Source organism: Dipodomys ordii, unplaced genomic scaffold, assembly GCF_000151885.1.
Source record: "Dipodomys ordii isolate 6190 unplaced genomic scaffold, Dord_2.0 Scaffold7, whole genome shotgun sequence".
NCBI classification, from domain to species: Eukaryota; Metazoa; Chordata; class Mammalia; order Rodentia; family Heteromyidae; genus Dipodomys; species Dipodomys ordii.
This window is the reverse complement of record NW_012267223.1, coordinates 22,420,049-22,438,946: the sequence shown is the minus strand read 5'-3', so window position 1 is coordinate 22,438,946 and position 18,898 is coordinate 22,420,049. Positions and strand designations below refer to the sequence as shown.

General features: G+C 50.1%; 2 protein-coding genes across 3 annotated transcripts; both read left to right on the top strand.

Annotated features, from left to right (window-relative positions):
• Positions 1–3,783: 3,783 nt before the first annotated feature.
• Positions 3,784–7,752, top strand: Krt36 (keratin 36, type I). The gene is made up of 7 exons (XM_013037504.1): positions 3,784–4,244; positions 5,026–5,108; positions 5,377–5,533; positions 6,017–6,178; positions 6,279–6,404; positions 6,582–6,802; positions 7,328–7,752. Exons 1-7 carry the CDS (start codon positions 3,795–3,797, stop codon positions 7,521–7,523), a joined length of 1,395 nt encoding a protein of 464 aa, XP_012892958.1. The 5' UTR covers positions 3,784–3,794; the 3' UTR covers positions 7,524–7,752.
• A 4,000-nt stretch (positions 7,753–11,752) lies between these two features.
• On the top strand, positions 11,753–15,564 carry Krt35 (keratin 35, type I). Of its 2 annotated transcripts, XM_013037514.1 has the most exons (7): positions 11,753–12,259; positions 13,359–13,441; positions 13,675–13,831; positions 13,993–14,154; positions 14,409–14,534; positions 14,877–15,097; positions 15,417–15,564. In XM_013037514.1, the coding sequence occupies exons 1-7, from the start codon at positions 11,789–11,791 to the stop codon at positions 15,562–15,564; spliced, it is 1,368 nt and encodes a 455-aa protein (XP_012892968.1). In that variant the 5' UTR covers positions 11,753–11,788. The 2 variants fall into 2 exon arrangements, with proteins under 2 accessions (XP_012892968.1, XP_012892974.1); XM_013037520.1 differs by lacking the exon at positions 15,417–15,564 and having other exon boundaries at positions 14,877–15,101.
• Positions 15,565–18,898: the final 3,334 nt, after the last annotated feature.

Here is an 18,898-nt window from a genome sequence, read left to right as displayed (position 1 = left end):
TGTGCCCATTGGCTGGAGGCCTAGCTGCCCCTTTGGGCTCTTGCCCAGTTTTCTTTCTTTGCTGTCTTTGGGATTTCTTGGAGATAGTAAATGGAACACTCTGACCAAAGCCCAGAGGAGCAGAGAAAGCAGATACCTTGCTTAGAGATTGCGTTCCTTCCTTGGAGACATTGTAACAGGCTACGTGGTGTATTCAGTATGGGAGAGACTGCACAGAGCTGGTTACAAGGGGACTGAGGCTTGCTATTTTGGATCTTGGTTCATGCAGACCCATGGCTTCCAGGTAGAAGCTTTCTGGGAGGTGAAGAAAGAAGTAACCATAGAGTTAGCAGGTGATCTTGAACTTGATAGCCTTACAAAATGGGATTGGGAAAAGTCAGTGTCTTTTCTAGGCATACCACTTCTGTTCTTCTCTGAAGTTGGGTGATGGAGGACAGAGACCATCTTCTGAGCACTAGAACATCGGTGCACTAGAGCACTAGCATCTAACTGGCACCTCTACCTGCAGCTCAGCTGTGTGCTTTTGGGAGCATCTAGAGTAGAATCCTGCTCAACCTACTGCATCTCTGGGCAGCAGCCCAGCCACTAGCCTTCCCATGACTCCCTTCCATACTTCCTTTAGAGAGGTGGCCTTGCATCCTACAGTACACATAAGACAGAGGAGGGAAGGTAGCCCCAAAGCCATCTCCTTCGTCTAGCTTGTCACCTGCTCCCGGAGAGGAAGGATGCTCTCTCCATAGCCCTGGAGACATCTCTGGGGTCTACTGTGGCCCTCCTGAAGCACCGGTGTGGGTGACAAGGACCACAGAGCAGCTTGTGTCCCCTGTTTATACAGAAACCGAGATTTCACAATACAGGGATCGAAAAAGATGGAAAGGAAAACATTACGTTCGCCTGTCCACCATCTAGGGACCCCAGACAAGGGCTTAGCACGGACCATCCACTGGTCAAGCATTCTGTCACCCTGGAGGCAAATTGGAGCAGGGTATTAAGGATTTTCCTGGGTGTACCTCAAAGACTGCTAGTTGTTTACAAAACCAGGGCTGACAGAAAGTGCGTTTGGAGCTCAGGCTCTGTTCTGATTAGCCTCATGGTTCTCTACTCCCCAGTGGATACTGACAATGTTTGTAGCCACTTTAGGAGCAAGGAGTTGCCATTGGCATCAGGTGATAAAAGCCAGTAATAAGGTCAACATTTTTTACAATGCAGTGAACAGCCCCAAACAACATGGGACCGCCCAGCCCACAATGGGAACAGAGCTGACTTAGGAGCAGTGCTGGGCTGAGAAACTCTGCCAGGGGATAGTCCTACTCCCCCGAGGAGCGCTGGGAGATGGCAGCTGTGAGGAAGCCATTGTTGAAGCAGATAGGGGTCTGGGTGCTGTTTCTCGGCTCCTATTTTCTGGGAGGAGCAGCATGAAGCAGCCTCCAGGAGCCTGTCACCAGCTGTTCTCAACCACCTCATCCAGTTGGCCAGGCGTGTCCACCAAAGGCAATCCTCCTCCTTGGGTAATTTCAGAGGGAAGCTTATAAAGCGTTTTAAGAGGTTGGGAATTACAACTTCAGAAGCACATAAATGCTTCCATAAACGCCAGCTTTGCAAACCAAGTGTAAGAGAAAAAGCGAACAGGTTCCCTAGTTCTTGGGAAAGTCCACATTTCAAGATAGAAGGATGGGTTTTTCCTTCTCTTCTCTTCTTTTCTCTCCTTTCTTCCTCTTTCCTCTCCTCCACCCTTTCTTTTCCTTCCCTTTCCTTCCCCCTCCTCCTTTCCCCTCCCTTCTTTTGTCTTCTCCTTCCCTTATCTTTCTCTTTCCTTCCCTCCCTCCCTCCCACCTGTCCTTCCTCTCTCCCTCCCTCCCTTCCTTCTTTCCTCCCTTCCTTCCTTATTTCCTCCCTTCCTTCCTTCTTTCCTTCCTTCCCTTCATCCCTCCCTCCCTGTCTCTCTATACCCCTCTCCCCTCTCTTGCTCCTCCTTTCCTTTCATGCTGGTACTGGGGATTGAACTTAGAGCCTCGCACTCTTACTTTGCTTGAGCCACACTTCCACTTCTGACTTTTTGCTGGTTAACTAGAGATAAGAGTCCCCCAGATTCTGTTGGAATGGCTTTGAACCAGAATCCTCAGATGTCAGCCTCCTGAGTATCTAGGATTACAGGTGTGAGCCACCTGCACCCTGCAAGATGGAGTTTCTTGGTCCTTCTCGGCTTGCTTAACTATTTAACTCTATTTGCTACTTATTTAGTTTTTGATTCCTTCTTTGCTGTTGAACATCTCTGTGACCTAGTCAGGTCTGAGTAGACTAGACTCAAAATGCTGACAGCACAAAAGGAACTGCCTTCTGGCTCCTTCCATTGGTCAGACAGTAGATTCTATAACAGCAGGAGACTGTACAGTGATGCATTCATGGACTAAGGCTTGCTTCCACACTACCCTCTTCCTCACCACCATCATGCTATACCTAGAAGGCAGAGAGACTCAGCAATCCCATTGGAGGGCTTACACCTGTGACTCTTTGCTGGCTCCATCATAAACTAGCACCAGAAACTGCTTTTTTTAGCCTAACCAACTCATCTATAGCCCCCCTGAATGGTTTTTAAAACATTTACTTCTGTCTTGTCTGACCCTCCTTAGTTCAGGCAAGACTGAAAGATGAGCTTTGCTGTTCATTCCCATGAAGACATGGAGAATCCCAGAGAAGGGATGCACTCAATATCATCAACAGAGTTAGGATGGGAACCCAGCTCTCCTATTTCTACATTCTGTCTACCTAGACTTGATCGCAGTTGTGTGGAGAAGTGGGCTGGGGGGAGGGGCAGTACATTGGTGTTTGACAGTTCTCCTTTTGGATCCAAATTCTGCCAGGTTTCTTTTTTTTATTGTGAAAATGCTGTACAGAGGGGTTACAATGACATGGGCAAGGTAATGAGTACATTTCTTATCAAGCATTGTAGCCTCCTCCTTTGTTTCCCCTTCCCATCCCTTCCCATCCTCCCCCACCATCCAATCCTCCCCCCGCCCCCGCACCAAAGTTGTAAAGTTCGTTTTTCGACCTAACGACTTGTACATCTCATTGTTGCAATGGGTCCACCTGTATCCCTATTTAAATGATTTGTGTTTCCCCATCAAATTCTGCCAGGTTTTTATCCATGGCAAGCCTCAGTTTCCACATTAGTAAAAGGCAGACACTATCAGCCAGCCCTTCCCAGAATTTCGAACTATGGGACTAACATAGGTAGAACCATTAGTAAAAGGCAGACACTATCAGCCCCTTCCCAGAATTTCGAACTATGGGACTAACATAGGTAGAACCATGAGTTGTAGTTTGCTTTGATCTGTTTTTGTCCTGCCCAGTGGCTCAGGCAGAGAGGAGCTGCTGTGAAGGTGGGGGAAGGGAGTAGAGGTGACAGGAGAAGGCAGAGAAAGAGGGAGGGAAGAAGGGCAGGAACCTAGTGCCCTGTGTGAGGCCACTCCCGGCTTATGGGATCTGGGGCAAAGACTCTTTGAAGTGGCAATAAAATTCAGTCTGCTAGGAAGTGACAACAGCAGAGAGTCCTGACTTAGCAAACCAAAGTCAATTTTTTTTTTTTAAACAAGGAAAGGAATTCTGGATGGATAGCAAAAAAAATTTTACATCCTGATGAGATTAGTTTTCTGGGATAGGAAACAGGCTTTCCCAGGAGTCAAAGATGTGTAACATGACAACACCCTGCAGAGAGTGTATATAAGTGTGGAGAGAGGCCTGGAGAAGTCAGAACCTGAGCTCCTTGCTAGGCTGCCGCCTTCCTCGCTAGCATCATGAACACCCAGATTTGCACCCCGACCTTGTCCTCTGGCTCTGTCAAGGGCCTCTGTGGCACAGCAGGCGGTTTTTCTCGGGTGTCTTCCATCCGCTCCGTGGGCTCCTGTAGGCCCTGTGGTCCTGCAGGGTCCGTCTCTTCCTTCAGGACGAGCCTGTCTGGTCTTGGGAGCTGCTTTTCTGGCTCCTACCTGCCCTCTGGATGCCATTCCTCTGGCTTTGTGGGGAGTGGGAACTGGCTCTGTGAGGGTGCCTTCAATGGCAATGAGAAGGAGACCATGCAGTTCCTGAACGACCGACTGGCCAATTACCTGGAGAAGGTGCGGCAGCTGGAGCAGGACAATGCGGCGCTGGAGAGCCGCATCCGGGAGTGGTACGAGTGTCAGATCCCGTACATCTGCCCCGACTACCAGTCCTACTTCAAGACCATCGAGGACTTCCAGCAGAAGGTAGCAGTGACCTGGCGGCTGTTCAATGGAGAAGCTACATTCCCACAGGAGGAGGCAGCCTCCCCAAACCTTCCCAGATGAGCACGCTCGTTTATAGGAATGGAAGGGCAAACTTTTGCTTTTGGTTTTCTTGAGGACCCAGGTTTCTCTTCACCAGTGCCAACTTGCCAGCCATTCCTCATTTCCCCTCACTGTCTTAGCTCAGGGAGGAAAGGACCATTTACTGACTTCCATTTAGTTACAGCACCATGCTTTACACTGGCTCAACTTGGGGAGAGGGGTATTATTGGACTCATCTAATAGATACAGAGGTTGAATTGTTAGAAAATGTGTGTGTGTGTGTGTGTGTGTGTGTGTGTGTTGCACTCTGAACTCAGTGTCTTTTACTCATGCTTAGGTCTTTGTGCTAAAGGCTGATGTTTTGCCTCTTGAGACATACCTTCACTTCCACCTTTATGCTGGTTCATTGGAAATAAGAGTCTCTTGGATTAGCCAAATCCAAATGCCTGCGCTGGCTTGGAAACCTTGATCCTCAGATCTCAAGCCTCCTGGGAAGCGAAGATTGCAGGCAGAGGTTCAGAAACTTGCCCCAAATCACTTAGCCTGAGTGTTGGATGTAGAACTCAAATCCTGTGATGTCCCGTCTGGGGCTCATGCTTTCTCTTACACCCACGGTCCTGGTTCTGGGCGGGAACACGAGATGCTGCCTGTTCTTAAAGTATGTCCCTTCCTGCTACCCTTATATTGCTGGTCAGCTCATGGGAAGTGTCTCATTCCACAGATCCTTCTGACCAAATCTGAGAATGCCAGGCTGGTCCTGCAGATTGATAATGCCAAGCTGGCTGCTGATGATTTCCGGACCAAGTAAGTTGGCTGACTGGGGAAGGCAGGGGTTGGTTTGCTGGGTTTCTGTTTAGTCTCAGCTCCCTAACTTTTTGGAGCTGGTTCAGTGGGAATAAAGCCAGATGGACCTGTAAATAGGGAAAAGTTGCACAGTCCCTGGATTCCTCCTGGGACTAGGGAAAGGGCCACCGTGATTTTGACCCTTCAGGCAGACATTGAAGCCCAGGATCCTCTTTGCCCAAGCCTGTCTTCCCCTTGCTGCAGACTTGGTAGGATTTTATGCCTACAGGTATGAGACGGAGCTGTCCCTGCGGCAGCTGGTAGAGGCTGACATCAACGGCCTACGCAGAATCCTGGATGAGCTGACCCTGTGCAAGGCTGACTTAGAGGCGCAGGTGGAGTCCCTGAAGGAGGAGCTGCTCTGCCTCAAGAAGAACCACGAGGAGGTGAAGCCGATGCCTCCTGACCATTCCCCATCCACCCCTACCACCCCCATGGTTCCCACCTGGCTGACATGCCCTTGCTGGCTTTTTGGGCTTGTTGTTTGCCAGAAAGTAGATCAAACCCTTGCATTTCATTTTTTATCCTCCCACGAATCCTGAGTTAGAAACCATTCCAAGCTCTAGCTCATAGACTTAGAAGATGGAGGCACACAGCTTAAGTCATTTGCCTGGGATCACACTCACACAGAGTTCACATTCTTGCCTGGGATTCTCAAACTCCATGTGGGCTATCATGCCCAATAAGAGTTCAAAGGGCTGATAGCATCCCACTTAAATCTCCTAAGTCCCCAGGAGAAGGTAGGTACATGCCCACTGAAGGGAGAAAAGTTAACTATTCCATCTAATGGTACACAGCTGGCAATGGGAAGAGAGTTTGAACTCAGGTTAGTTGACCCCTCAAGCCTTCTACCATCTTCCTCACTGTAGGAAGTCAATACACTCCGCTGCCAACTTGGGGACCGACTGAACGTGGAGGTGGATGCTGCCCCACCCGTGGATCTCAACAAGATACTGGATGATATGAGATGTCAGTATGAGACCTTGGTGGAGAACAACCGCAGAGATGTCGAAGCGTGGTTCAACACCCAGGTCGGGCAGCCCTGGACTCCAAGCACCTGGGGTGGGCTGACCCTTTCAAGGAGCTTTCCTTGGTCTTAACATATGCTCTGCATCTTTTCATGCACTGCAGACGGAAGAGCTGAACCAGCAGGTGGTATCCAGCTCTGAGCAGCTGCAATGCTGCCAGACAGAGATTATCGAGCTGAGACGCACGGTCAACGCCCTGGAGATTGAGCTACAGGCCCAGCAGAGCATGGTGAGTGACCTGTGACTGAATGAGTGGTCACGGCTCAGGACAGGCCCTCTGATGCACCGGCCTCAGCCTATGGGCTATTGTGGGACCTCATCCCAGCCACATGGAGCTACCCAGGTTTCTAGGTACAAGAGTGGGTGGGATTCCTTCCTCTTGGCAACTTTCTCTTTCCCACCACAGCGGAATTCTCTAGAATCCACTCTGGCTGAGACAGAGGCCCGCTATGGCTCCCAGCTGGCCCAGATGCAGTGTCTGATCACCAATGTGGAGTCCCAGCTGGCTGAGATCCGCTGTGACCTGGAGAGGCAGAATCATGAGTACCAGGTGTTGCTGGATGTCAAGGCCAGGCTGGAATCGGAGATTGCCACCTACCGCCGTCTGCTGGAGGGCGAAGATTGCAAGTGAGTGTGCCATGGGCTGTGGGCCCTGGGCCCTGAGAATTGGGCTGGGGGAAGGGCTTCAATCACCCCTGCCCCTCCCCCATGTGACACGGAGGACATCAGTCTCTGACGTGGTTGTCATATAGATGAAGGTAATGGAGCCAAAGCTGAGAACAGAATCCTCCTGGAGTCTCAGGGGGATGTGCCAAGCACCTGCCTCTTGAACGTTTTTTAAAATTTTGTTTTTGGTTATTTGCTTTTAGTTTTTGTGGAGGTGGGGATTGAATCCAGAACTATACCTTCAACCTTTAAATTACTGGGAAATTCTATTATCCTCTCCAGCAGCCTCTATCAACCTTTTTACCCTCAAGGATTTCCATGGAGGGAGGGATTTTCCATGAACATCCCCAGGGATTTTCCTTGGTCCAAGGCCATTGGTTGTCATCCCCTATTGATTCCTCCATCCCCTCTTATCTGTTCCATACTGGATTTCAGGTCACTGCCCCCTGGCCAACTGTATCCTAATGCATGGTTTAACTTCCTCAGGCTTCCTGCCCACCCTTGTGCCACAGAATGCAAGCCTGCAGTGAGAGTCCCCTATGTCTCTTCTACACCCTGTGCCCCGACTGGGTCCTGTACCCCGGCCCCTCAAGTCAGCACCCAGATCCGCACCATCACTGAAGAGATCAGAGATGGGAAGGTCATTTCCTCCAGGGAGCATGTGCAGTCCCGTCCTCTGTGACCAGCCACCGGCTCTCCAGCCAGAGCCTGCGGTCAGGGGAAAGAGGACATCCCTGAGGCTCCTGGCTCCTAGATGATTCTACACTTCTCTAGAGGGTTCCTCTGCTTAGCAGGTTTTTCTATCAACACTCTTGTTGTATTTTGCTTCTGATCTTGACTGTGCTTTTCATGCCAAACCAGGTTCCCCTGGAAATGTACCCAATAAAGTGTGTCCTCTTGGCATAGCAAACCCGACCTTGGCTGGTTTCTGTTGATTCTCCCATGGTTAGTGAAGTGATTGGGCAGGAGAGGCAGTAAAGTTTCTAGGTCTGGCTTCAAGGCTCTTTTCTAGCTCTGGGGGGGTAGCAAGTGCTGGTCATCTAAAAATATTTAATACCAGGGAAGTCTCTGGGTGTGGTCAGACGGAGCAGGTGCTGAACCCATCTGGGTGGGAGTTGACCACAGTTCCCAGCTGTGCTCTGTCTATGGACACCCACTCAAGGGTGGCCTGAGAAGAGGCAAAGGTCTTTCTCTCCAGGCCTCCTCGATCTGGTGGTGATCTTGCTCTTCTTTCCATCATCTCCTCCCTTGCCTAGCTCTTGTTCCCCTGCTTCCAAGACACTGGGGACCATTCAGGCAGCCAGCCTGAGGCAGTCATGTTAAGAGTTGGGGTTGGAACAAGCTGGGAGGGGAAAGGCAGGCCAGTTCATGCTTTTCCAACCCAATGTGGGGAATGAAAGGCTGTCAGGGACCTCATGGTGGAGAGAGGCTCAAACAGAGCATTGAAAGGAGACAACCAGACCTTGACATGGGGCAGACATCACATGGGCCAGATTCTAATGCTGAACCATATAGGTTTGGCTGTGGGACCTAACCAGGCCAGGCCCTGGATACCCTGCTCATGAGAGAAGCATGACCTGTGAGAATTACCATGGCCCCACATTGGTTCCTGTGTCCCTTAACCTATTGAGAACACAGGTCCAGAGAGGGCAATGTCTCACCTCAGGCAGCACAGTGGTAAGTGGCAGAGATTTGGTCATTACTTAGCTGTTGAGCGTTCTGTTTGGGAAAGACCTCACACTTCCTGGTACCACATCTGGGCAGACAGACCACATGGCAGGGTTTACCTGATGTGTAATCATGCTGCTGGTGCTTTCTCCCACCATCTGGGACTTCCTTTGTTTTGAGACAGAGTCTACCTATGCAGTCTAGTCTGGCCCCAACCTTGTGATCTTTCTGTGTCAGCTTCCCAGGTGCCAGGATTACAGGCAGACATCACCACATCCAGCTTAGTGCTTTCCATTCTATAATTACTTGACAGCTTGCAGAGGACATGTGTATATCACCCATGACAGTCCTGTGTGGTTGTGGGCATGCAAGGCCTACTTGCTTAGACATTAAATTGTTCAGAGGACGTCCTTTACACTCAGTCTCACCCAGCCCCTCAATTGAGTTCTATCTGGGGCCATTGGTCAATGTATAGACAGAGCAGAACGTGACACTTGTGCAATAGCTGATGATTTACCCAAAGTCATACAGTTAGAGGCAATTCTAGAATGCTTTGGCAGTGTGTGTGTGTGTGTGTGTGTGTGTGTGTGTGTGTGTGTTTAATTGGACTTAAGAGTGTCATAGACTTTCCTGCCTGCGCTGGCTTTAAATCATGATCCTCAGATCTCAGCCTCTGAGTAGCTAAGATTACAGAGGTGAGCCATTGGCACCCTGATTGGTGGGGCTTTTGGATTCTCATTCCATTGTTCTTCCCATTATACCAAGAAAGAGATGATGTGAAACTCGATAGCTTATAGAATTTCCCCCAGAGGAAACATGCTCTTGGATTCTAAAGCAGTTGATCTCTTCTGCACTTTTTATATAAATGTGGCCATTTTCCTCATGTGAATGTGTTCAGGGTTCAGTGGATCAGTGAGGAGGCAGTATACTGGAACCTCCCTCTCCCCTCTAGCAAATCCAGTGCCAATCAATATGAAGCTAAGCTAGGGAGAAGCAAGGGGGTCCTGGAAGCAGCTGGACTAATAGTAGACGAGCAGCAGAGTTGCCATGGAACACCAGTCCAGATGTGAAGACCTGCTCACCACATCCTAGGATCAATTCCTTGGATAGTAGGAGGTGGTGCAGCTGGTGAGGAGAAGGAGGAGAAGTTTGTGGAGAGTTGAGTTGACCAGGTAAGGCTCTGGGGCAGGTTTGGATTTAATGAAAGTCTGCAGAAAAAGAAGGAGGGCAAAGGGTATGTGAGGGCAGAGTTGAGTGTGTTTGGTGTGTTATAGAGACAGTGTAGGCCCCGTCTGAGCAGAGGACAAAGATCCTGGAAGGAAAGTTATTAAAAAAATACAACAACCTTCCTGAACAGTCTTCTTGCCTATAATGGTTTCTAGGTAATTATTTCTTTAGTTTTTTTTTGGGTCTGGTTGTGGGGCCTAAACTCTGGGCCTGGGTCTGTCCCTCAGCTCTTCAGCTCAAGGCTAGTGCTCTATCACTTGAGCCACAGCGCCACTTCTGGCTTTTTTCTTTTTGCTTATGTGGTGCTGAGGAATCAAACCCAGGGTCTCATGCATGCAAGGCAAGTGCTCTACCACTGAGGCACCTTCCCAGCCCCTAGGGTTTTTTTTTTAATAGCTAAAAAAGAATGGCAATAGACTAGAATATGATAGAACTAGATAGGATACTTTGTAGCTGATAAAAACCACTTGTATGAGCTGGGCACTGGTGGCTCAAGCCTGTAATCCTAGCTACTCAGAAGGCTAAGGCCTGAGGATTTTGGTTTGAAGCCAGCCTGGGCAGGAAAGTCCATGAAACTCTTATCTCCAATTAATCACTAGGATACTGGAAGTGGTGCTGCGGCTCAAAGTGGTAGAGCACTAGCCTTGAGCAAAAGAGCTCAAGGACAGTGCCCAGGCCCTGAGTTCAAACCCATGACTGACAAAACAACAAACAAAAAACACTTGCATATTTTTTTTAATTCAAAGACTCCTTAGTCTTTTTTAGGACGAAGTTGGCTTAAGGTAGCTATCTACCTTGGCTTTTGTTCTCTTCTAGAGGATCTGATTTGCTTGGCAGGTATTGCTCCCTGAAGAGAGATGGCAGGTCCCTTCCTGTCTTAGATCCTAAACTTCCTTATCTGCAAGAGTGGGATTGGGAAGACAGTTCTTCTCCCCCTCCAGACTCACTTTCCTTTCTTTCCTTCTCCTTTCTCTCTCTTTCTAGGCTTCTTTCCTCTAAAAACCCTCCCTTTGTGTTACCTTAATACAGCTCATCACAACTATTCATTCTGTCATTCCTCATTCTGCTACAGCACTGTACTGGACACTACAGGAAAAGCTATTATTTATAGTAGGGCTGGGCAGAGCCCTGTATCCATATGGGGAGAGTTCCTCCCCCCTCCCCCAACTGCCATTTCCCCCAAGGAGGCTCAGGTAGACTCAGCTGAATCCGTTGGCACAGATTTCCAGAGGGGAGAGGCTGAGGCATCCAATGGGACTCTAGAACTATGTTGGGCCACACAGGGTTCCTGGGTGTGGAAGGGGCATGCGTAGTGACTCAGGGGAGTGGAAGGGGTGTAGTGACTCATGGAAGCTGTATACTGGACAGCCCCAAATCCATGCACCTGGCCCATGGTTCAATCAACAGGTGGAGCAGTGTCCACCTCAACACATAGGCTCTGCAACTATACTAAGGGTCAGCGTCTGTCTTCCTTGGTCCAGGATTGAGGATTCCTTATATTCCAGCAAAGCCAGGATAGTCCTGGGGAAAGTGAGATTTCTGGTCATGGTGGCCATATCTTCTGGGCCAATCCAAGAACCTTTTATGTCTGCTTGGGCTGGGAGATCCAGGCTTTCCTCCAAGCTATGTCTGCCCTTCCTTGGGAGCCAGCCCATCAAAGAAGACAGAGCTAGAATGGGCAAGACAGTGGCTGGACTCCCACGCTTGCTTGACAAGGAGGCTGAGGTCTGATGACAGGCCGCTTTGAAGAACTGACAGAGACATGGTCTTCCCAGGGACACAGGGGAATAGGGATGAGTCTTCATGAAGCCATCAGTCCAATGGGGCTCCTATTTTATGAGGCCGGGAACTGTTCACGGGAAAACAAATAAGTGGTTAATGATGGGCTTTGATAGAAAGTGGTATTAACTTTAATGAGGAGAAAACACTTTGTAAGGGCCAGCCCACACCCACTGGGGCCCAGGTATAAAGCCTGGCGGAGGAGCAGCTTTTCCACCTTGGGGTGTCTGGTCTCTGAGATTACTGCGTGCTTGCATCTGGGCTGCTGTGGACATGGCTTCCAAATGCCTCAAGGCCAGCTTCTCCTCGGGGTCCCTCAGGAGTCCGGGTGGGACTGCAGGGGGTTCCACTCGTGTGTCCAAAATGTACTCCAGTAGTTCTTGCAAGCTCCCCAGTCTCTCCCGCGGGGCCCGGAGTTTCTCCGTGTGCTCAGCAGGGCCGGGCAGAAGCAGCTACAGGGTGGCTAGTTGCCTCCCTGCTCTCTGCCTCCCCAATGGAGGCTTTTCTAGCAACTACAGCATGGGAGGAGGCTGGTTTGGGGAGGGAATCCTCACTGGTAATGAGAAGGAGACCATGCAGTCTCTGAATGACCGCCTGGCCAGCTATCTGGAGAAGGTACGCCAGCTGGAGCAGGAGAACGCCAGCCTGGAGAGCCGTATCCGAGAATGGTGTGAGCAACAGGTACCCTACATGTGTCCTGACTACCAGTCCTACTTCCGGACCATCGAGGAACTCCAGAAGAAGGTAAGGGGTTCAGGGTGGTTTTGATATAACAGCCTGGTGTCACTAGCTCTGTGATACCAGCCCTGATCCCATGGATGTGTTTCTATCTGTGACTTCTTTTATTCTTCCCAATAACCTTAGGAGGGAAGTATCATGAGCTCATTCTGTTGGGGCTCAGGCTGGTGAAGTGGACCCAAGTGGCTTTAGTAGAGCCAGAGTTTGAACGTGGGTTTGGGTGAATTAATGTGTCGTATGTCTTTGGTACTATTGCCTCTCTCTCTGAGTTTTCATTTCCTCATTTTTCATTAAAAAAAAGGTAAATGGTGTTGGGTGTCATGGCTCAAGCCTGTAGTTCTAGCTATGTGGGAGGCAGAGATTGAGGGAGCATGGTTTTAGACCAGCTTGGGCATAAAAGCTTACAAGACTCCATTTCCATCTCTACAGCTGGATGTGGTCCCATGGTCATATCATCCCTGCTTCATGGAAGCACAATGTCTGGGTACATTGGATGTGGGTCTGTCAATCTCAGTGACATGGGGAGAGCACAAGTATAAATCGAGCCCAGGTATATATAAATCGAGAACCTGCTTAGAAAACAACCCATACAAAAAGGAGGTATGGAGGCAGGGTGGTACAGAGCCTGCCTGGTAAGAGTGAGGATCTGAGATCTACTCTCCTCAAAAAGAAGGAAAGGAAAAGTTAAATGGAGTTGATGTGTTCTGTGCAGATCAATTTTCTCATAGGTAACCCAGAGACATTTCCTTTTTGTCCAGATTACATTCTTTGAATGTCATAGCTGGATCCTGAAAGGGTACCATTGATGACCAGAGAATCATAGGGTTTGCTGTTAGCGTTGGCCTGCATTGGACCTCTGGCAGGTCAGAGAGACAGGAAGGCCAGGTGAAGCCTTGTTTCATTAACATGTCCACATCCTTCCCTCTAGCCCCAGGCTACAGGTCACAGATGGACGCACATGAGGAAGGACCATAGGTTGTTCCCCGCAGTGCCCGCAGTCCATCTTGGGAATGGGGGATGGGCAACTTTCTCCCTTCAGGAGCAGCTTGTGCCAGAGGAGGGTAGCTCCCTTTCTTATGCTGAAGCCACTTCTCTGTATCTCTAGACCCTGTGCAGCAAGGCAGAGAATGCCAGGCTGGTGGTGCAGATTGACAATGCCAAGCTGGCTGCAGATGACTTCAGGACCAAGTAAGTGGTCCTGGTCACCCTTGGTGGGTCGTGTGTGGTGTGTGTGTGTGTGTGTGTGTGTGTGTGTGTGTGTAAGGGTGAGTGGAACTGGACACTAGTGATGTCTGGAGTCAGGATTTAGGCTGCACTCAAGTCACTGAAGCACGAAGGCAGGGCTTACAGCACTAGGCCAGTCTGGGTTGGGCCCTGCCCTATTCTATGAAAGCTGCAGGTGCCCTGTACTGTGTCTGTAGGTATGAGACAGAGGTGTCCCTACGGCAGCTGGTGGAGGCTGACATCAATGGCCTGCGCAGGATCCTGGATGACCTGACCCTGTGCAAGGCCGACTTAGAAGCACAGGTGGAGTCCCTGAAGGAGGAGCTGCTCTGCCTTAAGAAGAACCACGAGGAGGTGAGTGTGGAAGAGAAGGGGACATAGGAAGGAGTTGGGCATGGAGAAGAAGTGTGTATGGGCGAGGGGAAGAGGTGAGGCTAGCGCCCACATGTAAATCAGGGGAGGAGGTGAATGTGGGGGAGCCAGTCCATTAATGCTGACCCTGGTCCGTGACACAGGAAGTGAACTCACTGCGTTGCCAGCTTGGTGACCGGCTCAATGTGGAGGTGGACGCTGCTCCACCTGTAGACTTGAACCGGGTTCTGGATGAAATGAGGTGCCAGTATGAGACGCTGGTGGAGAACAACCGCCGGGATGCGGAAGACTGGTTTGACACTCAGGTGGGTGCCCAGAAGCAGGCAGTTCAAGAAGGACACACGTCAGATACACGGAAGTCATCCTGGAGCACAGCTCGCAGCTGACTTCCCTGCGCCATCTTGGCTAGTTTGTCCTCTATGCAGTGAGTAGGAAATGAATGGGCCAGATGAGGTCATCTGGAAGGTCCTTTACTCAGGCAGATTCTAAATAACCTCTGTAGATCTTTGAAGCCAAGTCCCCATGATTCCTGACAAGATCCTGGGGATATATGTTTCAGACCCAGGAACTGAACCAGCAGGTGGTGTCCAGCTCAGAGCAGCTGCAGTCCTGCCAGGCAGACATCATCGAGCTGAGACGCACAGTCAACTCTCTGGAGATCGAGCTGCAGGCCCAGCAGAGCATGGTGAGTTCTGAGGTGGGGTGGAGTTGCATCTGGTCTAAGCCTGAAAGTACATGATCCTTTGGCCCTGCTACCCCAGATTTCATGTTCTGACCACAGGGGTTCAAGTTCTTGAACAGCAGGGCAGATAAGAGAAATAAATGCCAAAGCCCCCAAATCATAAACACTCCAGTGGTGAAAAACCTGAAGATGTGTCCTGGCAGTAGTCCTCTATTTGTGTAGACAGATCTATTCTCTGAGGAATCATCAGCTACTTAGAGATGCCATTAGTAGAGATACTGTCTGGATTAAGGAGGCTAAGAGGGGTTGGTTGGCTCATCTCAAATGAGTCTTCTACCTGTGCAGAGAGATGCTTTGGACTCCACCCTGGTGGAGACAGAGGCCCGGTACAGCTCCCAGCTGTCCCAGATGCAATGCATGATCAGCAGCGTGGAGTCGCAGCTGTCTGAGATCAGGTCCGACTTGGAGCGTCAGAACCAGGAGTACCAGGTGCTGCTGGATGTCAAGGCTCGGCTGGAGTGTGAGATCAACACATACCGGGGCCTGCTGGAGAGCGAGGACAGCAAGTGAGTACCACTGCATGTGTTCTCCTCTTCTGGATACACTCTCGGAATAGCTGGGAGACCACACGAGTCTTGGGGAGAGCTTGGTGTCAGGAGGTCAGGAGCCCTGGGTGGTTTTAGGCTCTGCTCTTGGCACAAAGTCATCATGCTATTCCATTGGTGTTTTGTTTCTCTGGTTTTCCTCTTTCCTACCAAGCGGGTAGGATTAGGTGATTGTAGAGGTGGTGGCTTCTATTTTGGCATATTCTGGGATGTCTGAAATCACTGAAAACAGCAAATGGAAAAAAAAATCATCATAACCCGACTCTTTTCTGTCTTCTAGGCTCCCATGTAACCCGTGTGCTCCTGACTACTCGCCCTCTAAGTCATGCCTCCCCTGTCTTCCTGCTACCCCCTGTGGTCCTAATCTAGCCCGCACCACCTGTAGCCCCCGCCCTGTGTGTGTGCCCTGCCCAGGGGGCCGGTTCTGAGAGTGCCTGATCCAGAAGTCCAAAGCCCTTGTTTCCATGTCTTGGACCTGTCATCCAGTTAACTCTCTTTTCTAGCCCACCCTCTGTCTCCATGAAGATTCCAGGGTCCAAGCCCCAAGAAGGAATCACTGCAAATATATGTCCCAAAGTTTCTCAGAGCCTGCCACTAAGGCTGGCTCTTCATCATTTCAACCTGCACCAGGGCTTGCTTTCCTTCTGTACATGTTCCAGTAGATTTTGAAATGTAGCTTTTGGTAGAGCAATAAAATGCATTTGTTCTGGCTCTGATGACTGGCTTGGCATCATTTATGAGTTGGTTTGTGTCCCTCCTGGGTTTAGGAGGTGACTATTAGGCAGATGAATGGAAAATGTTTGGCCAAGGGTGACCTTGGGGTGTGGAGAAGAAAATCCTATGTCCCTATCTGGTGTTGTTAGAGGCCTATGGTGAGATCTATTGGTTGGCTGCCCTGATGACTTTGCTCAAGATGCCAATGTGACAGTTGTAACCAGATCTCTTCTGCTGTCCCTCTCAGTATGCATGGCCATGCCTGGGATCCCAGCACAGGACTGAAAAAACCAAGCTCAGCACAACCAAAAGCATTTTAGACCACGTTAATAGCTTCATGTCTGTGGTCCTCATCAGAGCAGAGGGGCAGTGCTACCACCCGGGGTCCTTTTAGGGGTACATTTCTATCAACTCCCCTTTCAGTTCAGGAACTCCTCCCCCTGAAAAATGCAAGTCCCACACTCCCCTGCCCACAGGAGAAGACCACTGGAACTTCCACCTCTAACTAGATACTCATCCTTATGAAGCTCCTGCAAGGTCATCTGTGGTTTTGGCATCTGATGAGGAGCAGGGATGGGGGAACTCCTAGCTTCTCAGCTTGAAAAATCTCGCTTATGTTCAGAATATCTTCCCCAAACAGATGAGGAAAACATCAAGTTCTACCAGTCCTCGTGGGGAAAGGAGAAGAACAAGAGCAGAGCTTTTGGAGCTAAAGAGGAGGGCATGTGTTCTCCAAAGACGCCAAGGGCACTTGCTAAGGAGCCCGAGTGATGTTAAAAGGACTGTCACATCCCCGACATCTCCAAATAGCCACTGGTTACTTTGGAACTGGAGGCATGGCTCAAGTAGTAGAGTGCCAGCCATGAGCAAAAAAGCGGAGCAAGAGCACAAAGGGTTTTCAGTCTAAGCCCTAGTACCAGCACACACACACACACACACACACACACACACACACACACACACACACACATGCCAAGGTTGATACCAGACAGGTGAGCGGTGCTCACTAGGCAGGCCTGCTCTTTCAGGGTGTCTGCAGAGTTCATTCTGATTCACCTATAGGTTCTTCTTCCCCTTTTAGACAAGTGCACAAGAGGCCGGGGCCTCTGGTCTCTGTCAGTCCCCTTGCTTTTGGCTGCCTGTATCACCTAACTTCAGTCTCCTAGGAACCCCTTGACTGATTTTTGCCAAGGATCACTCTCCCAGAAGGATCCTTCACTGTGTTCAACAAACCTTCACCAAACACAGAATGCTACGTACCAGAGGCAGGATTGGCCAATGTGGGAGGGAGGAGGCCTGGGGATGGAGACTCACTGGGTCTACCTCTTCCCACCTCTGTGGTGGGGGAAAGGTATGATGTTAGCATAAGGAATACAGGCTAGGACATGGAGTCAGACCCATCTGGGTTCAGACCTCAGCCACATCACCACAATGTGTAGGAAAAGGAGTAGCAGGTCGCAGTCCCATTCTGAATCTCAATTTCCTCTTGAGAAGCCCTCCCACTTGCTAAGCCTATAATAGGCATTTAGAAACTTCTTGGAGTTGACTCTTCTAGTGGGTTGACTGGTTGGTTCTGGGATGGCTGTCTATCTTTTCCCTGGGATTTCATTTCTGAAGGTTTCCTTCCAGCCAGTGTCTAGCTACAGCAGGCCAGATGTACAGAAAATGCCCTTACCTCATTCACTACTTAATTCTGACTGGCCAGTCCTGAGGAGAAGACAGTGGCCATGTAATGCACCATGTTAAAAGTGCAATGTGTGGGCTGGGAAGGCGGCTCAGTGGTAGAGCGCTTGCCTTGCATGCATGAGGCCCTGGGTTCGATTCCTCAGCACCACATAAGCAAAAAGAAAAAAGCCGGAAGTGGCGCTGTGGCTCAAGTGGTAGAGCGCTAGCCTTGAGTTGAATCGCTGAGGGACAGCGCCCAGGCCCGGAGTTCAGGCTCCACGACCGGACCTTCCAAAAAAAAGTGCAATGTATGAATCCATGGCTTTTGCAGCCAGGACTGCAAAACACTGGTCTGGGATGTTGCTTTAAGGGAATGCTTTAAGCACCTACAATGGAGGATACTACTCCTGGTCTCCTGGCTTAGCTCATGCCAGAGCAGAACATCCCTTCTCTGAGGAGATCCCAAAGTCAGTCCTCCCTGGTCACTATGGCAGAAAGTAAAAGCAGAGCCAGTTCCAGCTGGCTTAACCTCAGTCTCCACAATCAATACTGGACAACTTTGTCCCCAGAATCATGACACTCAAGGGAGCCCAGCGGTGGTCAAGTTAGAGCCTTTGCCTTCTGGAGATGCTCATGACACCAGTCTGCTTTTCCAAGAGAAGGGAGACCTCATCTTCCTTATTTCAATTGCCACCATCTGCAAAGGCTGGGAGTTTTCTGTATCTTGAGTCCATTCTCTCCTCCCTGGGTCCAATGTTCTTCCCCTTGGTGGGAGGATGAGACATATTTGTTAGTCTTGGAGGGGTTCTTTCCTCTCTGCGCAGATTTATGCCCCTACCAGTATCGGGGCAGCTCTGTCACCTACGTATTTCCTTGTTAAGGGACCAGGCCTCTTCCCACGAGGGATGTTCTCATTAAAAAGGGGATAGCTGTCTCGCTGCAGACCTGCAGGCTTTCACAGGTGGGAGTTCAGTGGGCAGGGTCAATGTTGGTACAGGGCAGCCACACCCTGGTAATGAGGGCCCAGGTGTGCAGCTGATCCTTTGAAGATGTGTCTGGAAGCTCTCTCCCTTGGTGACCAACAACAGGAACCCAGTGTCCTGCTTTACCCAAATGATAAGTTTGGTCTCTTTTATGAGGACGGGTACTCCTTATTGGAAAGGAAATTACAAAGTAATCAGCAGCTTCTTCTGGGGCCGATTGTAAACATCAACATCTCCCCTCCCTGGCTTCTCCCCACCCCTACCCCAGCTCCCAACCACCAATCATGATGACTTTTGAGCCTGAGCCCCCTCACTCCAAGACTATAAAAAGGCCTGGGCAGGATGGGATCCGTCGACACCCAGAGAGAACGGCGGCTGAGGGGAAAGGGGCCTCCCCAAT

Bases quoted from the DNA above. Each gene is read 5' to 3' on its own strand.
- Krt35 (XM_013037514.1), top strand. From the start codon at position 11,789: ATGGCTTCCAAATGCCTCAAGGCCAGCTTCTCCTCGGGGTCCCTCAGG. The intron at 14,535-14,876 runs GTGAGTTCTGAG...CTACCTGTGCAG, and splicing joins TGCAGGCCCAGCAGAGCATG to AGAGATGCTTTGGACTCCAC. The intron at 15,098-15,416 runs GTGAGTACCACT...TCTGTCTTCTAG, and splicing joins CTGGAGAGCGAGGACAGCAA to GCTCCCATGTAACCCGTGTG.
- Krt36 (XM_013037504.1), top strand. From the start codon at position 3,795: ATGAACACCCAGATTTGCACCCCGACCTTGTCCTCTGGCTCTGTCAAG. The intron at 4,245-5,025 runs GTAGCAGTGACC...CTCATTCCACAG, and splicing joins TCGAGGACTTCCAGCAGAAG to ATCCTTCTGACCAAATCTGA. The intron at 5,109-5,376 runs GTAAGTTGGCTG...TTATGCCTACAG, and splicing joins GCTGATGATTTCCGGACCAA to GTATGAGACGGAGCTGTCCC.